The sequence below is a fragment of the Oncorhynchus gorbuscha genome, linkage group LG15, assembly GCF_021184085.1.
Source record: "Oncorhynchus gorbuscha isolate QuinsamMale2020 ecotype Even-year linkage group LG15, OgorEven_v1.0, whole genome shotgun sequence".
NCBI classification, from domain to species: Eukaryota; Metazoa; Chordata; class Actinopteri; order Salmoniformes; family Salmonidae; genus Oncorhynchus; species Oncorhynchus gorbuscha.
This window is the reverse complement of record NC_060187.1, coordinates 2,636,322-2,659,821: the sequence shown is the minus strand read 5'-3', so window position 1 is coordinate 2,659,821 and position 23,500 is coordinate 2,636,322. Positions and strand designations below refer to the sequence as shown.

Sequence of the window (23,500 nt, the reverse complement as noted above, 5' to 3'; positions counted from 1 at the left end):
TTCAACTGTAGGACAATTGATTTCTGAATCAAACTAGAGGTAACTGCCAAAATAAAAGGAACCACTTGAGTAAATGAGGGATACAGAAGTATATTGAACTTGTGCTTCCACACAGTTGTGGTTTCTTTGTTAATAAAGCAATGAACATCCCATCATGCTTAGGGTCATGTATAAAAAGTTGCCCATTGTTTAGGCTACCATGGGCACAAGAAGAGATCTCAGTGACTTTGACAGAGGGGTCTGAAAGGAGCATAGAGGGGGGCTCTGATTTGATCAGAGGGGGTCTGAAAGGAGCATAGAGGGGGGGGTGTGTCTCAGTCACCAGATCTCAACCCAATAACACCTATGGTAGATTCTGGAGAGGTGCCCGAGAGTTTTAAACCAAAACACCAAACACGGTCCTTTCTAGCAACCATGGTGGGGGGCTCTGATTTGATCAGAGAGGGGTCTGATTTGATCAGCTCCATTTGGCTCAGAAGTGTGACATGTGTAAGGTACACTAATGTATAGACAGACCTGTGTGAATACTGGTGTCTGAGGATAATGTTGTACCCGTGTGAATACTGGTGTCTGAGGATAATGTTGTACCCGTGTGAATACTGGTGTCTGAGGATAATGTTGTACCCGTGTGAATACTGGTGTCTGAGGATAATGTTGTACCCGTGTGAATACTGGTGTCTGAGGATAATGTTGTACCCGTGTGAATACTGGTGTCTGAGGATAATGTTGTACCCGTGTGAATACTGGTGTCTGCGGATAATGTTGTACCCGTGTGAATACTGGTGTCTGAGGATAATGTTGTACCCGTGTGAATACTGGTGTCTGAGGATAATGTTGTACCCGTGTGAATACTGGTGTCTGCGGATAATGTTGTACCCGTGTGAATACTGGTGTCTGTGGATAATGTTGTACCCGTGTGAATACTGGTGTCTGAGGATAATGTTGTACCCGTGTGAATACTGGTGTCTGAGGATAATGTTGTACCCGTGTGAATACTGGTGTCTGTGGATAATGTTGTACCCGTGTGAATACTGGTGTCTGAGGATAATGTTGTACCCGTGTGAATACTGGTGTCTGAGGATAATGTTGTACCCGTGTGAATACTGGTGTCTGAGGATAATGTTGTACCCGTGTGAATACTGGTGTCTGAGGATAATGTTGTACCCGTGTGAATACTGGTGTCTGAGGATAATGTTGTACCCGTGTGAATACTGGTGTCTGAGGATAATGTTGTACCCGTGTGAATACTGGTGTCTGAGGATAATGTTGTACCCGTGTGAATACTGGTGTCTGAGGATAATGTTGTACCCGTGTGAATACTGGTGTCTGAGGATAATGTTGTACCCGTGTGAATACTGGTGTCTGAGGATAATGTTGTACCCGTGTGAATACTGGTGTCTGAGGATAATGTTGTACCCGTGTGAATACTGGTGTCTGAGGATAATGTTGTACCCGTGTGAATACTGGTGTCTGAGGATAATGTACCCGTGTGAATACTGGTGTCTGAAGATAATGTTGTACCTGTGTGAATACTGGTGTGTTCCTCCAGACTTCTCTTACTAGCGAAGGACTTGTCACAGAGCAGACAGTGGAACTGTTTAACAGCGTCATGTAGAGCTCTGTGCATCTTCAGGCTGTGCTTATGAGCGAAGGTCTTCCCACAGACCCTGCAGGAGTGGGGCCGCACCCCTGTGGAAATGATCATTAAGAACAATGACAATGAGGAAGAGGAGGACGGAAGAGAAGACTGGATTTGGGGGGGGATTGACTGACCAGTGTGGTTGAGCATGTGAATCCTCAGAGAGTACAGCTTAGGAAGAGTCTTTCCACAGATGTCACAGACAAACTCTCTCTTGGTGCGTCCCTTGGTCCTGCCGTCCCCCTCGAGGCCCTCCTCGCCGTGGGGCTGGGGGACCCTGACCAGGGGCGGCCTCTGACTCTTCTGGTGCTTGTGTCTGGTCAGATGGGCCCTCAGAGAGGCCGCGTACTGGAACTCCTTGTTACATAACTAGAGACAAGAGAGAGACAGAGAGAGAGAGACCAAGAGACAGACAGAGAGAGACAGACAGGTAAATAAACTTGAAAGAGGGATAACTTTAACATCTCTCCCAACCGAGAACAAATCACTGCTAAATCACAAAAACATCAAAGCCATATGACTGCCAGTCATTTTACATGACTCAGAGCCAGACATATAGATGGGCAACAGACCTGCACAGGGCAGTGCTGCATACACTAATATAGTCTCTGATCTGGAGAACAGTGTTGTTGGTACTAACACCACACTAATATAGTCTCTGACCTGGAGAACAGTGTTGTTGGTACTAACACCACACTAATATAGTCTGATCTGGAGAACAGTGTTGTTGGTACTAACACCACACTAATATAGTCTCTGATCTAGAGAACAGTTTTGTTGGTACTAACACTACACTAATATAGTCTCTGATCTGGAGAACAGTGTTGTTGGTACTAACACCACACTAATATAGTCTCTGATCTGGAGAACAGTGTTGTTGGTACTAACACCACGCTAATATAGTCTCTGATCTAGAGAACAGTGTTGTTGGTACTAACACTACACTAATATAGTCTCTGATCTGGAGAACAGTGTTGTTGGTACTAACACCACACTAATATAGTCTCTGACCTGGAGAACAGTGTTGTTGGTACTAACACCACACTAATAGTCTCTGATCTAGAGAACAGTGTTGTTGGTACTAACACTACACTAATATAGTCTCTGATCTGGAGAACAGTGTTGTTGGTACTAACACTACACTAATATAGTCTCTGACCTGGAGAACAGTGTTGTTGGTACTAACACTACACTAATATAGTCTCTGATCTGGAGAACAGTGTTGTTGGTACTAACACTACACTAATATAGTCTCTGATCTGGAGAATAGTGTTGTTGGTACTAACACTACACTAATATAGTCTCTGATCTGGAGAACAGTGTTGTTGCTAAGCACACTACTACACCTAGAGAACAGTGTTGTTGCTACGTACACTACTACACCTAGAGGACAGTGTTGTTGCTACGTACACTACTACACCTAGAGAAGTGTTGTTGCTACGTACACTACTACACCTAGAGAACAGTGTTGTTGCTACGTACACTACTACACCTAGAGAACAGTGTTGTTGCTACGTACACTACTACACCTAGAGAAGTGTTGTTGTTACATACACTACTACACCTAGAGAAGTGTTGTTGCTACGTACACTACTACACCTAGAGAAGTGTTGTTATTACGTACACTACTACACCTAGAGAACAGTGTTGTTGCTACGTACACTACTACACCTAGAGAACAGTGTTGTTGCTACGTACACTACTACACCTAGAGAACAGTGTTGTTGCTACGTACACTACTACATCTAGAGAAGTGTTTGTTGCTACATACACTACTACACCTAGAGAACAGTGTTGTTGCTACGTACACTACTACATCTAGAGAACAGTGTTGTTGCTACGTACACTACTACACCTAGAGAACAGTGTTGTTGCTACGTACACTACTACACCTAGAGAACAGTGTTGTTGCTACGTACACTACTACATCTAGAGAAGTGTTGTTGCTACATACACTACTACACCTAGAGAACAGTGTTGTTGCTACGTACACTACTACATCTAGAGAACAGTGTTGTTGCTACGTACACTACACTTGAATCGCCTGGTCTTCTCGTGTTTGAGCGTGTGCATGATGAGAGCGTAGCGTCGTTGAAACGACAGTCCACACTCTGAACAGACGTGTTCTCCCTCCACCTCACTCCCTCCATCTGGATGGGCGGGGCCATGCTCTGGCCACTCCCCCACGGCGTGCTCTGTGATAGGCTCAGCTCCGTCTGCCACGTCCTCCACTGACAGGATCTCCTCCATGACCGTCTGGACAACAGTCTCCATCCCGACCGGTGCCGCTGTGGCCTCGATCACTTTAACTGGTCTCTTGGCGCCTCCGCCTCTCTTCTTGGGGGTGTTGGGGTGAGATTCAGGGGGAGAGATACAGAACAGTTGGGTGAAACCGCTCTCTCAAACACACAGATCAAAGTCTGCTCTGCAAGACTGATGTAAAATCCTCGCTAAATAATCTACAGTGTCGTGAACAAGTATTTGTCCCCTTTCTGATTGTCTATTTATTTATTAAGGGACAATAACGTTGTCAAACAGGGGAATTGGGTGTTGCTTGTTACTTGGTAAATTAAATCATTTCATATGTTATTTGTAAACTTAGGTTCCTTTTATCTAATATTAAGTTTTGGTTAAAGATATGATACAGTTGAAGTCGGAAGTTTACATACACCTTAGCCAAATACATTTTTTTTTTTACAATTCCTGACATTTAATCCTAGGAGAAATTCCCTGTTTTAGGTCAGTTAGAATCATCACTTTATTTTAAGAATGTGAAATGTCAGAATAATAGAGATAATGATTATTTCAGCTTTTATTTCTTTCATCACATTCCCAGTGGGTCAGAAGTTTACATACACTCAATTAGTATTTGGTAGCATTGCCTTTAAATTGTTTAACTTGAGTGAAACATTTCAGGTAACCATCCACAAGCTTCCCACAATAAATTGGGTGAATTTTAGGCCATTCTTCCTGACAGAGCTGGTGTAATTGAGTCAGGTTTGTAGGCCTACTTGCTCACACACACTTTTTCAGTTCTGCCCACAAATTTTCTATAGGATTGAAATCAGGGCTTTGTGATGACCACTCCAATACTTTGACTTTGTTGTCCTGAAGACATTGTGCCACAACTTTGGAAGTATGCTTGGGGTCATTGTCCATTTGGAAGACCCATTTGCGACCAAGCTTTAACTTCCTGACTGATGTCTTGAGATGTTGCTTCAATATTTCCACATCATTTACCTTCCTCATGATGCCATCTATTTTGTCCTCATGATGCCATCTATTTTGTGAAGTGCACCAGTCCCTCCTGCAGCAAAGCACCCCCACACTACGATGCTGCCACCCCCGTGCTTCACGGTTGGGATGGTGTTCTTTGGCTTGCAAGCCTCCCCCTTTTTCCTCCTAACATAACGATGGTCATTATGGCCAAACAATTCTTTTTTTCTTTTATCAGACCAGAGGACATTTCTCCAAAAAGTATGATATTTGTTCACATGTGCAGTTGCAAACCGTAGTCTGACTTTTTTATGGCAGTTTTGGAGCAGTGGCTTCTTACTTGCTGAGCGGCCTTTCAGGTTATGTTGATATAGGACTCGTTTTACTGTGGATATAGATACTTTTGTACCTGTTTCCTCCAGCATCTTCACAAGGTCCTTTGCTGTTGTTCTGGGATTGATTTGCACTTTTAACACCAAAGTACATTCATCTCTAGGAGACTGAACGAGTCTCCTTCCTGCGTGTGCCCATGGTGTTTATACTTGCGTACTATTGTTTGTACAGATGAATGTGGTACCTTCAGTCCTTTGGAAACCAGACTTGTGGAGGTCTACAATTTTGTTCCTGAGCTCTTGGTTGATTTATTTTGATTGTCCCATCAAGCAAATATCAAGCAAAGAGGCACTGAGTTTGAAGGTAGGCCTTGAAATACATCAACAGGTACACCTCCAATTGACTCAAATGAAGTCAGAAGCTTCTAAAGCCATGACATCGTTTTCTGGAATTTTCCAAGCTGTTTAGAGGGCACAGTCAACTTAGTGTATGTAAACTTCTGACCCACTGGAATTGTGATACAGTGAATTATAAATTGAAATAATCTGTCTGTAAACAATTGCGTGACTTGCGTTCATACTCAAAGTAGATGTCCTAACCGACTTGCCAAAACTATAGTTTGTTAACAAGAAATTTGTGGAGTGGTTAAAAAAACTAGTTTTAATGACTCCAACCTAAGTGTAAACTTCTGACTTCAACTGTATCATTCAGTAAGGAGGAAAATAGTTTTCATGGCGCTGTGACTCTGATTATGTTGGTGTTGTAGTCTACCTTGGGGGTGTTGGGGAGCTGTGGGGGTGCTGGGTCCTTCTCCAGCCCCATGTGTAGTCTGACGTACCCTCCCTCCCCCACGGAACGCTGCCGAAGGCGTCTCTTATAGGGGTCATGGGTCCCCTGCATATCTTCATGGATCTCTGCAGGGGGAGAAACTGGCTCTGGCACTTCCTCCACAACCTCCTGCTTGACTTTGGCAGGACGCCCTCTCTTCCTCTTGGGGAGTTGTGGAGCAGGGGGAGGCTTGGGGGCTGACTCTGCCTTCTGGGACGCTGATGATGATGTTGTTGACGCATTCTCCTGTGGTGTTAGTGTCACTACAGCCAGATGGACCATCTCTGTAGGGGCAACATTCCCTGGGTCCACACTGATGAGGAAGGCCCCTGGCTCCATGGAGGGGGAGGCCCCTGGCTCCATGGAGGGGGAGGCCCCTGGCTCCATGGAGGGAGAGGCCCCTGGCTCCATGGAGGGGGGGGCCCCTGGCTCCATGGAGGGGGAGGCCCCCTCTCCCTCTTCCCCGTCTTGCGGCTGCTGCTCCAGGGCCAGACAGGCTGACACCACGGCAAGGGACTCACTGGCTCCGGCTTGGCCGCTGTGGGTCACCACTGTCATGGTCTCTGTCTCTCCAGTAGGGGAGAAGAGGGTGACCGACTCGCCTACCCGGGCCTGGCTACTGTGGGTGACTAGAGTCACCGTCTCTGACCCTGCCTCCCCAACCACGGTCATAGTCTCCCCTGGTTCACCTCCCAGAGCCTGGTTGACTACAGATGTCAGATCCCCTCTGAAGGACTCTGCTGTGTTTGCCATGACAGACAGGGAGTCCAGGTCCTCCCCTGCTCCAGCTAGCCCCGTATGAGTCACCACGGCATGGCCGTCACTGCCGATGGTCATAATGTAGGCCCCAGGGTCTTCATTCGGGGCCTGTTGGGGTGCAGGCTGGCTGGACAGCACCGTGTGGATGTCTCCTTGCTGGTAGACCATCAGCTTCTGCTCCTCCACCTGCTTGTGGACGGACTCACAGATCTGAAGGACCTCGGCCATCAGAAGGTGTCTGGCCAGCGTGGCAACGTCGGCCATCACACAGAAGTTGAAGCAGAGGTTGGAGGTGTATGCAAACTCGAGCAGGGGGAGGAAACTGACCTTACTGAAACCTGAGGGGAGAAAAGAGACAAGATGTTCCTCTAAATGATGTACTGCTGCCCTCCAGGTGTCTGACCCCATCTGACCCCATGCTAAATTATGTACTGCTGTCCTCCTGGTGTCTGACCCCATGCTAAATTATGTACTGCTGTCCTCCTGGTGTCTGACCCCATCTGACCCCATGCTAAATAATGTACTGCTGTCCTCCTGGTGTCTGACCCCATCTGACCCCATGCTAAATGATGTACTGCTGTCCTCCTGGTGTCTGACCCCATGCTAAATGATGTACTGCTGCCCTCCTGGTGTCTGACCCCATCTGACCCCATGCTAAATGATGTACTGCTGCCCTCCTGGTGTCTGACCCCATCTGACCCCATGCTAAATGATGTACTGCTGTCCCCCTGGTGTCTGACCCCATGCTAAATGATGTACTGCTGTCCTCCTGGTGTCTGACCCCATGCTAAATTATGTACTGCTGTCCTCCTGGTGTCTGACCCCATCTGACCCCATGCTAAATGATGTACTGCTGCCCTCCTGGTGTGTGACCCCATGTGGTCCTGTGGTGTTTAGCCAGAGTATAGTGCTATCAACACCAAAGTTGTGGGTTCAAGTCCCACAGGGATCACATACTAAAACATATACACGATAAGTACACTACATGACCAAAAGCCTGTGGACACCTGCACATCGAACATCTCATTCCAAAATCAGGGGCATTCATATGGAGTTGGTCCCCCCTTTGCTGCTACAACAGCCTCCACTCTTCTGGGAAGGCATTAATATGGAGTTGGACCCCCCCTATAACAGCCTCCACTCTTCTGGGAAGGCATTAATATGGAGTTGGACCCCCCCTATAACAGCCTCCACTCTTCTGGGAAGGCATTAATATGGAGTTGGTCCCCCCCCATTGCTGCTATAACAGCCTCCACTCTTCTGGGAAGGCTTTCCACTAGATGTAGGATCATTGTTGCTATAACAGCCTCCACTCTTCTGGGAAGGCTTTCCACTAGATGTTGGAACATTGCTGCTATAACAGCCTCCACTCTTCTGGGAAGGCTTTCCACTAGATGTTGGAACATTGCTGCTGTAACAGCCTCCACTCTTCTGGGAAGGCTTTCCACTAGATGTTGGAACATTGCTGTGGGGACTTGCTTCCATTCAGCCACAAGAGCATTAGTGAGGTCGGGCACTGATGTTGGGCGATTAGGACTGGCTCATGGTCGGTGTTCCAATTCATCCCAAAGGTGTTCGATGGGGTTGAGGTCAGGGCTCTGTGCAGGCCAGTTAAGTTCTTCCGATCTCGACAAACCATTTCTGTATGAACCTCGCTTTGTGCACAGGGGCATTGTCATGCTGAAACAGGAACGCGCCTTCCCCAAACTGTTGCCACAAAGTTGGAAGCACAGAATTGTCTAGAATGTCATTGTATGCTGTAGTGTTAAGATTTCCCTTCACTGGAACTAAGAGGCCCGAACCATGAAAAACAGCCCCAGACCGTTATTCCTCCTCCACCAAACTTTACAGTTGGCACTATGCATTGGGGCAGGTAGCGTTCTCCTGGCATCCGCCAAACACAGATGCCAGATGGTGAAGCGTGATTAATCACTGCAGAGAACACTTTTCCACTGCTAAAGCGGCCAATAGCGGCGATCTTACCGGGGACAGCTCTAGCAGGAGAGACATTTGACAAACCGACTTGTTGGAAAGGTGACATCCTGTGATGGTGCCACGTTGAAAGTCACTGAGCTCTTCAGTACGGCCATTCTACTGCCAACGGAGACGGCATGGCTGTGTGCTCGATTTTATACATGTGGCTGAAATAGCCAAATCAACTCACTTGAAGGGGTGTCCACAAACTCTTGAATACATAGTGTACCTTTGAATACATGTCTCACCTGAGAGGTCGACCACCGCTTCGTGACTGGACACAGCTCCCTTCTCTATAAACAGCTCATTAAAGTAGTCGCTGCAGGCGGCCAGCACAGCCTTGTGGGCCCTGTGCTCCTCCCCCTCGATCAGCAGCGTGATGTCACAGAACTGGTTGTTGAGGCGCTGCTGGTTCAGCTTGTCCAGCATCGTCTGACCGTGTCTGGGAAGGTACTGCTTCACCACTCCTTTACTGTCCACCTGGATAGATAACACAGGAAGTCATGACTACCGTACACCTGGATAGATAACACAGGAAGTCATGACTAGCGTCCACCTGGATCGATAACACAGGAAGTCATGACTAGCGTCCACCTGGATCGATAACACAGGAAGTCATGACTAGCGTCCACCTGGATCGATAACACAGGAAGTCATGACTAGCGTCCACCTGGATCGATAACACAGGAAGTCATGACTAGCGTCCACCTGGATCGATAACACAGGAAGTCATGACTACCTGCAACACACTACAACTGTCTCGTCTTACTGTCCAACTGCAACAAGTCATATTACAGAGGAACTTGATGTGATTAAAGCCTTTAAGGCTGGGAAAACTCCAGTCCTGGATGGCATACCAGTGAAAGTATAACAAACCTTTCTGATATACTCAGAGGATCGTTATTAGCAGGTTTAAACCACTCCTATATAAATGGTAGATTATCGGGCACACAACAAGGTCTGATATCATTATTACTGAAACAGGACCCAAGTGGTGTGTATATATAAAGATCCAGTCCATTTAAACAAAATGGGGGCCTCTTACACTTCATTGTTGTGATGCAAAGATTCTGGCTAAATGCTTCGCGCATGGAATTTTAAAAAGTATTGACAGATATTATTCATCCTAAGCAGACAGGTTTTTTTTTACATGGACGATACATTAGAGATAATATAAGACAAGTACTGGAAACGATAGAATACTATGAAATATCGGGGACACCAGGCCTGGTTTTCATAGCTGATTTTGAAAAGGCGTTTATATATAAATGCCTAGAATATCTCAATTTTGGAGAATCTCTTATAAAATGGGTTAAAGTTATGTATAGTAAACCTAGGTGTAAAATAGTAAATAATGGCTACATCTCAGAAAGTTTTAAACTATCTAGAGGAGAAAAACAAGGTTGTCCACTATTGGCATATCTATTTATTATTGCCATTGAAATGTCAGCTGTTAAAATGAGATCAAACACTAATATCAAGGGATTAGAAATCCGTGGCTTAAAAACTAAGGTGTCATTGTACACTGATGATTCATGTTTCCTTTTAAATCCACAATTAGAATCTCTCCATGACCTCATAGAGGATCTAGATACTTTTAGAATTAGAATCCCTCCATGACCTCAGAGGATCTAGATACTTTTAGAATTAGAATCCCTCCATGACCTTATAGATCTAGATACTTTTAGAATTAGAATCTCTCCATGACCTCAGAGGATCTAGATACTTTTAGAATTAGAATCTCTCCATGACCTCATAGAGGATCTAGATACTTCTGCTAACCTCTCTGGATTAAAACCAAATTATAAGTATACTATATTACGTCTTGGATCACTGAAAAATAAAACTTTTACATTACCGTGTAGTTTACCAATTTTCTTTTACCAATTACCAATTAAATGGTCTGACGGACATGTGGACATAGTCGGTATACAAATGCCAAAAGAAAGAAATTCTCACTCCAATAAATGTTTATAGAAAGTTGGCAAAAATAGATAAGATCTTGCTACCATGGAAAGGAAAACACCTGTCTATTTGTGGAAAACAAAATCACCCTGATGAAGTCTTTAGTCATATCACAGTTGACCTATTTGCTTATGGTTTTGCCGACACCTAGTGACCTACTTTATAAATATGAACAAAAAAGATTCCATTTTAATTGCAAATGCAAACCAGCCAAAATTAAACGGGTCTATTTATATAATGAATATGAATTCGGAGGGCAGAAATGATTAAATATTAAAGCATTAGAATTCTCACTAAAGGCTTCAGTCATACAAAAGTTATAAGTCCAAACTGGTTCTCTAGTCAATTGGTACGAATGTCTCACCCCATGTTCAAGAATGGCCTTTTAGTCAGGTTACAACCTCTCCCCTTTAGTCGGGTTACAACCTCTCCCCTTTAGTCGGGTTACAACCTCTCCCCTTTAGTCAGGTTACAACCTCTCCCCTTTAGTCGGGTTACAACCTCTCCCCTTTAGTCGTTATTTTTACAACCTTCCCCTTTAGTCGGGTTACAACCTCTCCCCTTTAGTCGGGTTACAACCTCTCCCCTTTAGTCGGGTTACAACCTCTCCCCTTTAGTCGGGTTACAACCTCTCCCCTTTAGTCGGGTTACAACCTCTCCCCTTTAGTCGGGTTACAACTCTACTTTTGTCGGGTTTTTTTTAGTCGGGTTACAACCTCTCCCCTTTAGTCGGGTTACAACCTCTCCCCTTTAGTCGGGTTACAACCTCTCCCCTTTAGTCGGGTTACAACCTCTCCCCTTTAGTCGGGTTACAACCTCTCCCCTTTAGTCGGGTTACAACCTCTCCCCTTTAGTCAGGTTACAACCTCTCCCCTTTAGTCAGGTTACAACCTCTCCCCTTTAGTCAGGTTACAACCTCTCCCCTTTAGTCAGGTTACAACCCTCCTTTAGTCAGGTTACAACCTCTCCCCTTTAGTCAGGTTACAAAAAACCTTTCCTTTAGTCAGGTTACAACCTCTCCCTTTAGTCAGTTACAAAATCTCCCCTTTAGTCAGGTTACAACCTCTCCCCTTTAGTCAGGTTACAACCTCTCCCCTTTAGTCGGGTTACAACCTCTCCCCTTTAGTCGGGTTACAACCTCTCCCCTTTAGTCGGGTTACAACCTTCCCCTTTAGTCGGGTTACAACCTTCCCCTTTAGTCGGGTTACAACCTCTCCCTTAGTCGGGTTACAACCTCTCCCCTTTAGTCGGGTTACAATGTCCCCTTTAGTCGGGTTACAACCTCTCCCCTTTAGTCGGGTTACAACCTTCCCCTTTAGTCGGGTTACAACCTCTAGATCCTTTAGTTTGGTTACAACCTCTCCCCTTTATCGGGTTACAACCTCTCCCCTTTAGTCGGGTTACAACCTCTCCCCTTTAGTCGGGTTACAACCTCTCCCCTTTAGTCGGGTTACAACCTCAGACCCTTTAGTCGGGTTACAACCTTTAGGCAATCCCCTTTAGTAGGTTACAACCTCTCCCCTTTAGTCGGGTTACAACCTCTCCCCTTTAGTCAGGTTACAACCTCTCCCCTTTAGTCAGGTTACAACCTCTCCCCTTTAGTCAGGTTACAACCTCTCCCCTTTAGTCAGGTTACAACCTCTCCCCTTTAGTCAGGTTACAACCTCTCCCCTTTAGTCAGGTTACAACCTCTCCCCTTTAGTCAGGTTACAACCTCTCCCCTTTAGTCAGGTTACAACCTCTCCCTTTAGTCAGGTTACAACCTCTCCCCTTTAGTCAGGTTACAACCTCTCCCCTTTAGTCAGGTTACAACCTCTCCCCTTTAGTCAGGTTACAACCTCTCCCCTTTAGTCAGGTTACAACTCTCCCCTTTAGTCAGGTTACAACCTCTCCCCTTTAGTCAGGTTACAACCTCTCCCCTTTAGTCAGGTTACAACCTCTCCCCTTTAGTCAGGTTACAACCTCTCCCCTTTAGTCAGGTTACAACCTCTCCCCTTTAGTCAGGTTACAACCTCTCCCCTTTAGTCAGGTTACAACCTCTCCCTTTAGGTTATTTGAAAACAAAATAATCTCCAAAATATCGTTATTTTTTAAACAAGCCTTAGAAAGTTGGTTGCAATTTCAGTTTTAAATCCCTGAAAGGACGGAACAAATAATACTACAAATATTGTGGTTAAACTCAAATATACTAATTGATTTTTTAAAAAGTATTTTCAATAATATGTTTAAAAAAAGGCATATTTGCAATGATATCATAAATAGGACAGGTGGAGTTGTCACACATGCAGCGAACACAGACATGTGGAAATGTCTGCTCTACCCAAAATTACAACCAACTAATTGCAGCATTACCACAGAAATGGAAGAGGCAAGTAGAAGGGGGAAAAGTAAGGAACTTGTATGTCGGCCCTGTATTAAAGACCATAAACGGTTAACAAAAAATTGTGATCAATAAAAACAAAAAACAATTTCATTTAAGGACCAAAAAATGACAGCTGTGCCATATAGATTCCTAAATAGTTGGGAAGAGATTTTCGATGTACCGATTCGATGGCACATGGTTCATGAATTGATACACAAAACAGTGCCGGATTCAAAACTTCACATTTTTCCATTTAAATTACTATTTACTATTACTAATTACTATAAATTACTATACAAAATTTTTGCAACCAATAGAATGTTATATATATATGGGGGGATACAATCTTCCCAGCTCTGCAGATTTTGCTGTGAGGAGCCAGAGTCATTTGATCATTTATTTTGGTACTGTCCATATGTAGCTCGTTTTTGGTCACAGGTCCACGAATGGCTGAAGAAATGAAACATTTGCCTAGAACTAACGCTGCAGACAGCAATGCTGGGTGATTTGAAAAGCCATAGGCAATCAAACAATAATATAATAGGTAATATCTTTAGCAAAAATGTTTATCTTTAACTTACAATCTATAGAAGGTATGAGAATAGAAAGGTTCAGTACTTTTGTGAAACATCACAGCACAGTTGAAAAATATATGGCAAATAGATGTTGAGAGATGGGAGGGGTTGAATGGAGCTAAAGGGTGGGACTGGATGGTGTTGAGAGATAGATGGGAGGGGCTGAATGGAGGTAAAGGGTGGGACTGGATGGTGTTGAGAGATAGATGGGAGGGGTTGAATGGAGCTGAAGGGTGGGACTGGATGGTGTTGAGAGATAGATGGGAGGGGTTGAATGGAGCTGAAGGGTGGGACTGGATGGTGTTGAGAGATAGATGGGAGGGGCTGAATGGAGCTGAAGGGTGGGACTGGATGGTGTTGAGAGAAAGATGGGAGGGGTTGAATGGAGCTGAAGGGTGGGACTGGATGGTGTTGAGAGATAGATGGGAGGGGCTGAATGGAGCTGAAGGGTGGGACTGGATGGTGTTCAGAGATAGATGGGAGGGGCTGAATGGAGCTGAAGGGTGGGACTAATAACAACAAGATAACCAATGTAAAACATACAGGGTCTGTCAAATGTATATAGGTTCAGAACTTTTGTGAAATAGCACAGTTACAAATAGAAATCAACCTGGATGGAAATCAGAAATAGAGGAAGGACATAAAAACAAAATAAATGTAACTATTGTAAAATAGTGTGTCTGTAAAATGTGTATAGTATGTATAAAATGAAGCCTATGTGTTATTGCTGGGGGAAGGGTGGTAGGGTTTGGGGAATTATAAAGGTTGATTCCTAAAATAAAGTGTGAAAAAAATATATATATAAAACCACTGGTTCTCAGGCTTGTATTTCCTACTCTACTTTCTCTCCAAGTTACAAAGGAGTTTCATGTATGTTGATTTGTTTGCTTATTCTGCTAATACATAGTACATTACTTTATATATATATATATAAATCACATGCACAGTTGAAGTCAGAACTTTACATACACCTTCGTCAAAAACATTTAAACTCAGTTTTTCACAATTCTTGACATTTAATCCCACTAAAAAGTCCCTGTCTTAGGTCAGTTAGGATCACCACTTTATTTTAAGAATGTGAAATGTCAGAATAATAGTAGAGAGAATTAATTATTTCAGCTTTTATTTCTTTCATCACATTCCCAGTGGGTCAGAAGTTTACATACACTCAATTAGTATTTGGTAGCATTGCCTTTAAATTGTTTAACTCGGGTCAAACGTTTTGGGTAGCCTTCCACAAGCTTCCCACAATCATTTTGGCCCATTCCTCCTGACAGAGCTGGAGAAACTGAATCAGGTTTGTAGGCCTCCTTGCTCGCACACACTTTTTCAGTTCTGCCCACAAATTTTCTATAGGATTGAGGTCAGGGCTTTGTAATGGCCACTCGAGTAACTTGACTTTGTTGTCCTTAAGCCAAGTTTTAACTTCCTGACTGATGTTGTGAGATGTTGCTTCGCTCCACAGGTGGCGAATCGCATCTCTGCATGTCTGGCAGACATATCAGTGTGGATGACGGATCACCACCTCAAGCTGAACCGGCAAGACGGAGCTGCTCTTCCTCCCGGGGAAGGACTGCCCGTTCCATGAAGGCCATCACGGTTGACAACTCCATTGTGTCCTCCTCCCAGAGCGCTAAGAACCTTGGCGTGATCCTGGACAACACCCTGTCGTTCTCAACTAACATCAAGGCGGTGGCCCGTTAAAGTGTGAAAAAAAACTGTAGGTTCATGCTCTACAACATCCGCAGAGTACGACCCTGCCTCACACAGGAAGCGGCGCAGGTCCTAATCCAGGCACTTGTCATCTCCCGTCTGGATTACTGTATCGCTGTTGGCTGGGCTCCCTGCCTGTGCCATTAAACCCTACAACTCATCCATAAACGCCATGCCACAGTCTGGTGTTCAACCTTCCCAAGTTCTCTCACGTCACCCCGCTCCTCCGCTCTCTCCACTGGCTTCCACATTTAATCGCATCCGCTACAAGACCATGGTGCTTGGTCGGAGCTGTGAGGGGAACGGCACCTTTACCTCCAGGCTCTGAAAGGCCCTACACCCAAATAAGGGCACTGCGTTCATCCACCTCTGGCCTGCTTCCTCCCTACCACTGAGGAAGTACAGTTTCCATACTCAGCCCAGTCAAAACTGTTGCTGCTCTGGCTCCCCAATTGGAACAAACTCCCTCAAACGCCAGGACAGCGGAGTCAATCACCACCTTCCAGAGACACCTGAAACCCCACCTCTTTAAGGAATACCTAGGATAGGATAAAGTAATCCTTCTCACCCCCCTTAAAAGATTTAGATGCACTATTGTAAAGTGGCTGTTCCACTGGATGTCATAAGGTGAATGCACCAATTTGTAAGTCGCTCTGGATAAGAGCGTCTGCTAAATGACTTAAATGTAAATGTAAATGTAATGTTGCATCAAATTATACACATCATTTTCCTCCCTCATGATGCCATCTATTTTGTGAAATGCACCAGTCCCTCCTGCAGCAAAGCACCCCCACACTACGATGCTGCCACCCCCGTACTTCACGGTTGGGATGGTGTTCTTTGGCTTGCAAGCATCCCCCTTTTTCCTCCAAACATAACGAATGGTCATTATGGCCAAACAGTTTTTGTTTCATCAGACCAGGGGACTTTTCCTGTTGTTCTGGGATTGATTTGCACTTTTCGCACCAAATTACGTTCATCTCTAGGTGACAGAACGCGTCTCCTTCCTGAGTGGTATGACGGCTGCGTGGGCCCATGATGTTTATACTTGCGTACTATTGTTTGTACAGATGAACGTGGTACCTTCAGGCTTTGGGAAATTGCTCCCAAGGATGAACCAGACTTGTGGAGGTCTACTATTTTTTTCTGAGGTCTTGGCTGATTTATCCAGATTTTCCCATGATGTCAAGCAAAGAAGCACTGAGTTTGAAGGTAGGCCTTGAAATACATCCACAGGTACACCTCCAATATACTCAAATAATGTCAATTAGCCTATCAGAAGCTTCTAAAGCCATGACATCACTTTCTGGAATTTTCCAAGCTGTTTAAAGGCACAGTCAACTTAGTTTATGTAAACTTCTGACCCACTGGAATTGTGATACAGTGAATTATAAGTGAAAGAATCTGTCTGGAAACGATTGTTGGAAAAATGACTTGCGTCATCCACCAAGTAGATGTCCTAACCGACTTGCCAAAACTATAGTTTGTTAACAAGAAATTTGTGGTGGAAATGATGCAGACAATTACATTGATGGAAGAAACCATCTATCCACAATATTAAAGCTGATCCAACCCTTAACAAAACATATTTATATTTACAAAAACAAGACAACTGCTTCATTTTACTGTCACGGGCTAATTTCAATATTCATCACGTATAGCACGACGCACCAGTTAGTAATTCAACCATTTATTTTGGGTTTATTTTGTGTGTGAGCGATTAAGAGTAAACAGTAGGAATAAGCACCTCAAAACACAGATGAGGCATGGAGCCTACATCACATACAACATGCACGGTCATACTTAGTTAACACGCACGGTCCTACTTAGTTAACACGCACGGTCATACTTAGTTCAATTATGTTAACATGCACGGTCCTACTTAGTTCAGTCACATTAACATGCACTGTCCTACTTAGTTCAGTCACATTAACATGCACTGTCCTACTTAGTTCAGTCACATTAACATGCACTGTCCTACTTAGTTAACATGCACTGTCCTACATAGTTCAGTCACATTAACATGCACTGTCCTACTTAGTTAACATGCACTTTCCTACTTAGTTAACATGCACTGTCCTACTTAGTTAACATGCACTGTCCTACTTAGTTCAGTCATGTTTCTTGTTAATTGACAATAGATGACTATATTACATTGAAGTGATAAGGCTACAAATTCAGCAACACTTACAAAGACCAGTTCGTGTTTGGCTGTTTTGGGGCTCCGGGTCTTGTGATGGACGGAAGTCACAAAGTCCATCTCGTCGTCTCCCTCCTCCTCCTCCTCCTCTTCCTCGCTGGCTGGGGTTGTGACCCTCCTGCGTCTCCCTGGTCGGCCAACCAGCCTGGGTCCGGTATCGTCCTCCGATAGCCCCCTCCGGTCCTGTCTGTTCTGACACCGACTGCATTGTCTCATGTAGTCCTTCACCTGCTTCAGGATACCTGATAGATACACAGGGTTAAATCACATTACAAAATGTATTACCAATGAACAGTGTGCATATACACACACTAGCTGCAGTTGCTAGACCCCGTAGCACTCACTTCCGTCATCATGAAATACTTTGAGAGACTAGTCAAGGACCATATCACCTCTACCTTACCTGACACCCTAGACCCACTCCAATTTGCTTACCGCCCCAATAGGTCCACAGACGACGCAATCTCAACCACACTGCCCACTGCCCTAACCCATCTGGACAAGAGGAATACCTATGTGAGAATGCTGTTCATTGATTACAGCTCGGCATTCAACACCATAGTACCCTCCAAACTCGTCATCAAGCTCGAGAGCCTGGGTCTCGACCCCGCCCTGTGCAACTGGGTACTGGACTTCCTGACAGACCGCCCCCAGGTGGTGAGGGTAGGTAACAACATCTCCACCCCACTGATCCTCAACACTGGGGCCCCAAAAGGGTGCGTTCTGAGCCCTCTCCTGTACTCCCTGTTCACCCATGACTGCATGGCCACGCACGCCTCCAACTCAATCATCAAGTTTGCAGACGACACTACAGTGGTAGGCTTGATTACCAACAACGACGAGACGGCCTACAGGGAGGAGGTGAGTGCCCTCGGAGTGTGGTGTCAGGAAAATAACCTCACACTCAACGTCAACAAAACAAAGGAGATGATTGTGGACTTCAGGAAACAGCAGAGGGAACACCCCCCTATCCACATCGACGGGACAGTAGTGGAGAGGGTAGTAAGTTAAGTTCCTCGGCGTACACATCACAGACAAACTGAATTGGTCCACCCACACAGACAGAGTGATGAAGAAGGTGCAGCAGCGCCTCTTCAACCTCAGGAGGCTGAAGAAATTTGGCTTATCACCAAAAGCACTCACAAACTTCTACAGATGCACAATCGAGAGCATCCTGTCGGGCTGTATCACCGCCTGGTACCACAACTGTAAGGCTCTCCAGAGTAGAGGTCGACCAATTATGATTTTTCAACAGCAATACCGATTGTTGGAGGACCAAAAAAGCTGATTAATAAGACATTTTATTTGTTTATTTGTAATAATGACAATTACAACAATACTGAATTAACACTTGTTTTAACTTAATATAATACATCAATAAAATCTATTTAGCCGCAAATAAATAATGAAACATGTTCAATTTAGTTTAAATAATGCAAAAAAAAGTGTTGGAGAAGAAAGTAAAAGTGCAATATGTGCCATGTCAGAAAGCTAACGTTTCAGTTCCTTGCTCAGAACATGAGAACATATGAAAGCTGGTGGTTCCTTTTAACATGAGTCTTCAATATTCCCAGGTAAGAAGTTTTAGGTTGTAGTTATTATTGGACTTCCTTTTAAACCATTTGTATTTCATTAACCTTTGACTATTGGATGTTCTTATAGGCACTTTAGTTTTGCCAGTTTAACAGTATAGCTTCCGTCCCTCTCCTCGCTCCTCCCTGGGGTCGAACCTGCAACACAACGACAACAGCCACCCTCAAAGTATCGTTACCTATGCAGAGCAAGGGGAACAACTACTCCAAGCCTCAGAGTGAGTGGCGTTTGAAACGCTATTAGCGCACGCTAACTAGCCAGCCATTTCACTTCGGCCTCATCTCGGGAGTTGATAGGCTTGAAATCATAAACAGTGGAGACGCACAACGAAGAGCTGCTGGCAAAACGCACGAAAGTGCTGTTTGAATGAATGTTTAGTTAACGACATTATTAACGTAATTCATGTTTAGCGTGTTTGTAAGTAATATCATATTAAACTTATCTTGTTTTTTTATATCATCAATCATAATCACTAGTTTAATGCTAGCTAGCAACTTACCTTGGCTTACTGCATTCGCGTAACAGGCAGTCTCCTTGTGGAGTGCAACGAGAGAGAGCCAGGTCGTTATTGCGTTGGACTAGTTAACAGTAAGGTTGCAAGATTGGATCCCCCGAGCTGACAAGGTGAAAATCTGTCGTTCTGCCCCTGAACGAGGCACCGTTCCTAGGCCGTCATTGAAAATAAGAATGTGTTCTTAACTGACTAGCCTAGTTAAATAAAGGTTTAAAAAAAAAATGTATATATTTTTTATTCGGCAAATCGCCGGCCAAAAATACAGATTTCCGATTGTTATGAAAACTTGAAATCGGAATCGGCCATTCAGATTAATCGGTGAGGTCTGCACCACGCATCACCGGGGGCAGGACACCTACCCTCCAGGACACCTACAGCACACAATGCCACAGGAAGGCCATAAAGATCATCAAGGACAACAACCACCCGAGCCACTGCCTGTTCACCCCGCTATCATCCAGAAGGCGAGGTCAGTACAGGTGCATCAAAGCTGGGACCGAGAGACTGAAAAACAGCTTCTATCTCAAGGCCATCAGACTGTTAAACAGCCACCACTAACATTGAGGGGCTGCTGCCAAACATACGGACTCAACTCCATCCACTTTAATGATGGAAATGAATGTAAAAAAATGTATCACTAGCCACTTTAAACTATGCCACTTAATATAATGTTTACATACCCTACATTACTCATCTCATATGTATATACTGTACTCTGTACCATCTACTGCATCTTGCCTATGCCGCTCTGTACCATCACTCATTCATATATCTTCATGTACATATTCTTTATCCCCTTACAATGTGTATAAGACAGTAGTTTTTGAATTGTTAGTTAGATTACTCGTTGGTTATTACTGCATTGTCGGAACTAGAAGCATTTCGCTACACTCGCATTAAGATCTGCTAACCATGTGTATGTGACAAATAACATTTGATTTAACATTCATTATTATGGTGCATTAGTACGGCTCTCATCACATTAATAAAACATGTGATTCATTTAAGGACTAACTTCTGGTTTGAAAGGTGTTGAGCATGAATGTGGAGAGATTTGCATAATATTTGAATATTGATGAGTGTGTTGACAAGCATGCCCTTCATTGACCAATCAAACACTGGTTAGCCATCTAGCCAGCCACAGATAAACTGTTAGGGAAGACTGTCAACTGGTGTTTTTGTTTTACGCATGTTCTCAGGCCTAGATAAAATAAAATAAATTGTTGCCAGTTCATTTGAGCAGTTTTATGCTATTTTACCTCTCCACCAATACTTCTGAGAAATTGATTCCCATGTGTGATGCTGGTTGAGGTGCTCTCCTCCGGCCACAATGTGTGACTCGTCGATCAGTTCCTTCCTCCGTCCCGCCTGCAACACCACTTCCAACTCGGTGAATTCATCCAGGCCCTTCTGCCTTCTCTGGTAGTACAGTGTGCCATTCCGCACGACATAGCAAGCGGCTGCTTTACGTATCTTTCTTTTAGTATTGCCATGTGTCCCCGGTGCGTACGGCTCCCGCTCGTCGGACAGATAACGTCTGATGGCTAAGTAGCTTTCCTCGCACGACATAACCTTAATTATCCGTGCGCACAACACAAATTACGATATTTATTTCGAAAAAAAAATATCCTCTTCGAACTTTTAATATTAAACGGATTTTTTAAATCCGTTTTAAAGTACTACATAGTATAAATAAAGCGATATAAATACAATATTTCGGGTAATTTCGAAGTGGGAACGCAGTTCTTGAACGTGAGGGGTGGACTTGCATGAACAGACAAAATGGCTGCTGCACAACCGGATGTTGCGTAAGCAATGGCGGAAGATGGAGAAATTATATTACACCTTGCTATATGTACCTTTCTGACCACAAGAGGGCGCAATGTTTCAAGAAACCACAAGAAACTGGGCTATAAATCTCTTTTCCATGCGCTTTAAAGATTCACGATTTATTAGCTAATATTCTTCTAGTGTAATTGTTTTTTTTATTATGCATCTTTCCATTATTTTCTATTTTTCATATTTCAATGGATAATGGTATTAAGAAAACCTTGACTCTTTTACTTGCTGGAATAAAGTACAAAAATCCACAATGTCAATCCAGAAACGGTTAGTGATCCGGTATCCTTGGGATGTCCCTACCTTAAACTCTACCCCTAACCTTAACCCTTACCTCAACCATTTTAAATGTAAACTTCCATGGGGTGACGTTAGAGTTGGGTCGTCCCAATTGGATCCTGTTTAGATTTTTTCATTCAGTAACAGCAATGTAATGACCTTCCTCTTATAACCCTTTCATCCAGTAGGTGTTCCCAGGTGACTGGCAGGTGCCAGTGTGTGTGGTGTCAAACTCCACAGTTACCAGTGCCACTATGCATCGTGCCCTTCAGATTCCCTCCAAGGAAGGACATTATAGGTAAAGGTTAGGAGCAGGCAGATCATTTAGGAGTAAGGGGGGATTTTTCTGGGAGATTTGAGTATATTACATTACTAATTAACATGATCCTTTACCACAAACACAAAAGTAATCTTATTAGCCCATAGGTCGTTCCACAAAGAGTACCTTCTGCATCCCTTTGAGATCTTAAGTAGGAATTCTGCACCAATATTGAATTAAACCCTGTTATATTAAAAGAAGTGCCCTTTAATATAGACCACATGGAGAACTCAATAAGTCAGCATTCAGCAACCCCTTGTCACATTCTATGAAGATTTTAAAAGGCTCTTGACTCCAACATTTCTCCATGTTTCATCATCATTTATTATCATTATATATTATTATTATTATTATAAAAGCCCTAGTTATGTTGTTGCATTGACAGTCATATGATTAGTGATTAATCTGTCACTTATTTTAAGGTCAAACCTCTTACGTGAACTGAACTTTCGTTTCAATACAGTGAAACTATTCCTTTTAAAAATGTTTTTTCAAAAGAAACATTGAAACATTGTAAACATTGTAAAAGCAGGTGTTCTGGTTCTACTTTATCTAAAAGCAGGTGTTCTGGTTCTACTCTTTATATAAAAGCAGGTGTTCTGGTTCTACTTTATGTAAAAGCAGGTGTTCTGGTTCTACTATATGTAAAAGCAGGTGTTCTGGTTCTACTCTTTATATAAAAGCAGGTGTTCTGGTTCTACTTTATGTAAAAGCAGGTGTTCTGGTTCTACTCTTTATGTAAAAGCAGGTGTTCTGGTTCTGCTGTGTTTTGTGGTGGAAAACAGAGCGGGTTGAGCAGAACACATCAGCCCTGTTACCCATAGATAGACAGGCTAGAATAACACATCAGCCCTGTTACCCATAGATAGACAGGCTAGAATAACACATCAGCCCTGTTACCCATAGATAGACAGGCTAGAATAACACATCAGCCCTGTTACCCATAGATAGACAGGCTAGAATAACACATCAGCCCTGTTACCCATAGATAGACAGGCTAGAATAACACATCAGCCCTGTTACCCATAGATAGACAGGCTAGAATAACACATCAGCCCTGTTACCCATAGATAGACAGGCTAGAATAACACATCAGCCCTGTTACCCATAGATAGACAGGCTAGAATAACACATCAGCCCTGTTACCCATAGATAGACAGGCTAGAATAACACATCAGCCCTGTTACCCATAGATAGACAGGCTAGAATAACACATCAGCCCTGTTACCCATAGATAGACAGGCTAGAAGTTAGAAAAGGAGTGCAGCTTGCCACATTCTGTCACAAGGGAATTTATGGCTGATTAAACCCCGTTACGGTCAACCCTGTTGCTTTATTCAGCACTGAATAGGCCTGACTATAGTATTGTTTTCTCCTCTCCTCTGTCTGGGG

At 43.9% G+C, this 23,500-nt stretch overlaps 1 protein-coding gene across 4 annotated transcripts in view; it reads right to left on the bottom strand.

Moving 5' to 3' along the window:
- The window catches only part of LOC123997128 (zinc finger and BTB domain-containing protein 11-like), a 33,331-nt gene extending 11,862 nt beyond the window's left edge, over nt 1-21,469 (bottom strand). For 3 of the 4 annotated variants that reach the window (XM_046301202.1, XM_046301204.1, XM_046301205.1), the window contains exons 1-7: nt 20,931-21,469; nt 17,556-17,806; nt 8,998-9,229; nt 5,960-7,113; nt 3,668-3,976; nt 1,774-2,008; nt 1,522-1,689 (exon numbers count right to left, since the gene is read on the bottom strand). In XM_046301202.1, the coding sequence (XP_046157158.1) occupies nt 1,522-1,689; nt 1,774-2,008; nt 3,668-3,976; nt 5,960-7,113; nt 8,998-9,229; nt 17,556-17,806; nt 20,931-21,240 (2,659 nt within the window). In that variant the 5' untranslated portion in view covers nt 21,241-21,469. The remainder of the gene's footprint in view (nt 1-1,521; nt 1,690-1,773; nt 2,009-3,667; nt 3,977-5,959; nt 7,114-8,997; nt 9,230-17,555; nt 17,807-20,930) is intronic. The other variant, XM_046301203.1, reaches the window with a different exon arrangement.
- Nucleotides 21,470-23,500: the final 2,031 nt, after the last annotated feature.